General features: G+C 43.6%; 1 protein-coding gene across 1 annotated transcript in view; it reads right to left on the bottom strand.

The window, feature by feature from the left end:
- The window catches only part of LOC102252231 (disintegrin and metalloproteinase domain-containing protein 18), a 104292-nt gene that overhangs the window by 35314 nt on the left and 64881 nt on the right, over positions 1-4097 (bottom strand). Inside the window, exon 11 of the mRNA XM_014536901.1 lies at positions 3461-3559. Coding sequence (XP_014392387.1) covers positions 3461-3559 — 99 coding nt within the window. The remainder of the gene's footprint in view (positions 1-3460; positions 3560-4097) is intronic.

The following is a 4097-nucleotide window of genomic DNA, read 5'->3' as shown; positions in this document are numbered from 1 at the left end:
GATCTGCCCTGCTCTGTGCATGACGGGGCGGCGCCCCAACTCCCCAATCGGCCCTGCTCTGAGCCTGACCAGGGGCTGCACTTAGGGATTGGGCCTGCCCTCTGCCACCCGGGAGCAGGCCTAAGCCAGCAGGTCGTTATCTCCCGAGGGGTCCCAGACTGCGAGAGGGCACAGGCCGGGCTGAGGGACCCCCCCTCCTCCCCCCCAAGTGCACAAATTTTTGTGCACCGGGCCCCTAGTATAAAATAAATATCAAAAATATAAGTCTTTGTTTTACTATGGTTGCAAAGATCAAAAAATTTCTATATGTGACACAGCACCAGAGTTAAGTTAGGGTTTTTCAAAATGCTGACATGCCGAGCTCAAAAGGTTCGTCATCACTGCTCTAGGGTTCCCAGATTGGAGAGGATGCAGGCTGGGCTGAGGGACACACACTACTGGCCCCATGCACAAATTCTGTGCACCGGGCCTCTAGTAATAGAATAAAATACTACTAAAGTGCTAAGTGTTGGTTATGGTTTGATTGATTTTCATTATAAAACAAATTCCAGAATATGATAGTATTTTTTTAACCACTATTTAGAAAATAAAAGAACTCTTCAGCTTATTCTTCTAAAAAGTGAAGTCATGTAATGTCAAATGATATTTTAGTCCCTTGATATTTAAATAACAAAAGCTGTATATCTAGAAGTTTTCACTTTTGTTGTTCCACTATAACATTAAAATTATACTATATCTAAGGTGTTAAAAAATAGTATTAGAAGCAAGCTTTATTTCAAACTTTTAGTAAGCTTGAATTTAAAGTCCACATATAGTTAGAATGCTCATATCTTTAAAAATTTCACACATAAAGTATATATAAGAAATTCATAATAAACATCATATTGTACAAATTTTTTAAAAAGACACAACTGACCACTACATAACATGTATTATAGAGTACCAATTACATTTTTTTAAATTGCATATAGAATTGTCTGTGTACTGGTTAGAAACAAGTTATTCATTGCTATGTTTCAGCAATACAGTTGGTTAAATTATTGTCTTCCATATCTTTGCACTTTGATTTATTTCTATCTAAATAGAAATGTCATTTATAAAACACTAGAGGCCCAGCGCACAAAATCATGCAGGTAGGGTCCCTAGGCCTAGCCTCCTGTGATCAGGGCCGTCTCTGCCCGTTCACCATTCCCCAGGACATATGCTGCCTCCATCGCTGGGCTGTCAGGCCTTTGGGATCACCAGTTCATCCCTGGCTGTTCAGGGACTCAGGCCTGCGGGAAAGTGTGCGCCAGCGACTTCACTTCCATGCGCGTGTGCCAGCTGCTGATGGAATGCGCTGCCCGCTCGGGGCCACTTACGCGGGCACCGCCACCACTGCTGCTGCTGCCGTTGCTGCTGGGGCGGCACACGCGCATGGAGGTGAAGTCGGCGGTGCACGCTTTCCCGCAGGCCTGAGCTCCCGAGCAGCCAGGCATGAGCTGGTGATCCCAACAGTCTGACAGCCGCCCGGTCCCCCGTCACCCACCCCAATTCCCCCAATCACCATCACTGATTCATCGGAGCCTGCTGGCTGGGGGCAGGGACCAAGAGGTCAGCCATTCAGCCTGCTCACCAGTCCCAGTCGAACTCCGCCGCCGCTCACGGGCCGGGGGTTAGGGACGGAGAGGTGGTCAATGCCACCTGATGGCGCCTAGTTGAGCAGTAGATTCAGTCATGACACTATGGCTTCTGGCCTTTTATTATAGAGACTAGTGGCCCAGTGCACGAAATTTGTGCACGGGGGTAGGGAGGTATCCCCCAGCCCAGCCTGCACCCTCTCCAATCTGGGACTCCTTGGACATCTCTCTCACAATTTGGGACCACTGGCTCCTAACCGTTCGCCTGCCTGCCTGCGTGATGGCCCCTAACTGCTTCTGCCTGCCAGCTTGATCTCCCCCTAACAGCTCCCCTGCAGGCCTGATAGAAGCCTAACTGCTCCCCTTCTGGCCTGAACTCCCACAACTGCCCTCCCCTGCTGTGACCTGCCTCCTCCGCTGGGACCTGCCTCCTCCGTGCGAGGCAGCAGAGACACAAGGACTGGCCTCCTCTGCACCACCCAGAGCCGCAGAACTGCTAGGCCTCACTGTGCAAAGTGGCCACCGGGCCACGTCTCCTCTGTGTGCATGGCCATCTTGTGGCAGCCATCTTGTGGTGGCCATATTGTGGCGATGTCGCACACGAAGGCCACCTAAGCTTTTATTAGTATAGATTAGATAAAATTGTTAAATTTTGAAAATGAATTGGTGTAAATTAGCCTACTTGAAAGTAGAAAAGAGAAGAAAAAAGGAAGACTTTTACCCTTAGGGCCAATAAAGAAAGAGAGCAGTCTTAAGTGAGAGAAAAAGCAAAGTTCTATTCTAACACATATAAAATTAATGAAAACCAACAAAGTACATTTAGCTCTTGCCCTGAAGCTTTTAGCAACTTGTACTGTGGATTTTCACTCAACCAAATGTAGTGATTATCTCCATTTTAAAGAGCTTGGGATGTAGGTAAATGGCAATGGACTGTTTAGAAAAGCTGTATTGCACTGGTTTGGAGACAAAGGTCAAGATGAGAGCTCTAATGAAGGGAAAAGGAACAAGATTTACTGCTAAGAAGTAGAAGCCCTACACTGGCCTCTACATTCATGTGCCTTAAGCACAACTGACCACTGATTCTAATTAGTAACCCACAGAGTAAAAATGAACACATATAGAACAAAGCAGAATAATGTTGTGAGAGATTACACTGAAACAGAAAATATCTCTCTTTAATCCACTTTTATATCTGTCATAGACTCCTGAAAGGGACACTAAATGAGGTGCTATAATGATGCAAACCACAGAAGACAACTCCTAACCAATCCCCTCTCAGATGTGGCTACAGAGAAAAAACATGAATGGGAAACTTCCCAAGAGAAATCAATTCAATCCTCCACTTCTAGGCTAGGAGTCCTCGACCAAGGCAAACTTCACTATTTTATATGCTACATATTCCACATAGATTCCTTTTTCTAGTATTTTCAAAATCAGACTTTTAAAAGTACTGTCTTTTATTGGAGCATTGCATGTCAACTGTGTGTTAGCTGGCTCATTTATAATTTTGTCGTAAGTTGTTTCATGATGAAGAGCTTCACTCAGGCAGCACCGCTAGGAATTCAGACCACCCAAATAATCTGGAATTGGTATTGAGTGCAATAACTAGATGGATCTTGAATAGAAAATGAAACAATACAATGAGTAGTGGAGCTAAATAGTAGGGAGAAAAAGACCTAAAGACATCATCTAAATTCTAAAGCCAACAGTGCATGAATAGGTACATAAAGTAGCATATTTGAAAGATGTGTACAAACAAGTTTTTAAAAAACTAAAGCAGAAAGAAAGCACAAGAACACAACAATTTCATGAGGTAAAACGGTTATATTTAGAAAGCTTACCAGACAAGTTTTATTGTCACAGCATGGTCCATTGCCACATTCTGCAGATGGAATGAATGTACAAGTTTCAGCATTACAGCATTTTTTAAAATCACATTCCTAAAAGCAAATACAATCAAATTAAATAATTAGAATTTGCCATCAAATAGATAATTTTATTTGTCAAAATAAACTGTTTGTCTCTAAGTTAAATACAATTACAGTATAATTTTTACTTCTGTATTTACTAGTATTTATAGCACTGCTTCATTTGAAATTATGATATTTTCAATATAGAAAACAATGGTAATAAATTATGCATAATTACACGCTCAAGAAATTGAACTTTTACTTATTTTATGCAATTAATTTCAATCCCCTTTGGTTTTGTAAACATATACATACCAATGAATTTCTACATTTATATTTTTTTATCAAATACACTAGAGGCCTAATGCACAAAAATGGTGCACTCAGGGGGTGTCCCTCAGCCTGGCCTGTGCCCTCTTGCAGTCTGGGACCCCACAGGGGATGACCACCTGCTGGCTTAGGCCTGCTCCCCGGGGGATTGGGCCTAAGCTGGCAGTCAGACATCCCTCTGGCAGCCCGGGAGCCCTCGGGGGATGTCCACTTGCCAGTGGGGAGCAGGCCTAAGCTG

Source organism: Myotis brandtii, unplaced genomic scaffold, assembly GCF_000412655.1.
Source record: "Myotis brandtii unplaced genomic scaffold, ASM41265v1 scaffold103, whole genome shotgun sequence".
Taxonomy (NCBI): Eukaryota; Metazoa; Chordata; class Mammalia; order Chiroptera; family Vespertilionidae; genus Myotis; species Myotis brandtii.
This window is presented reverse-complemented; position numbering and strand designations above follow the sequence as displayed.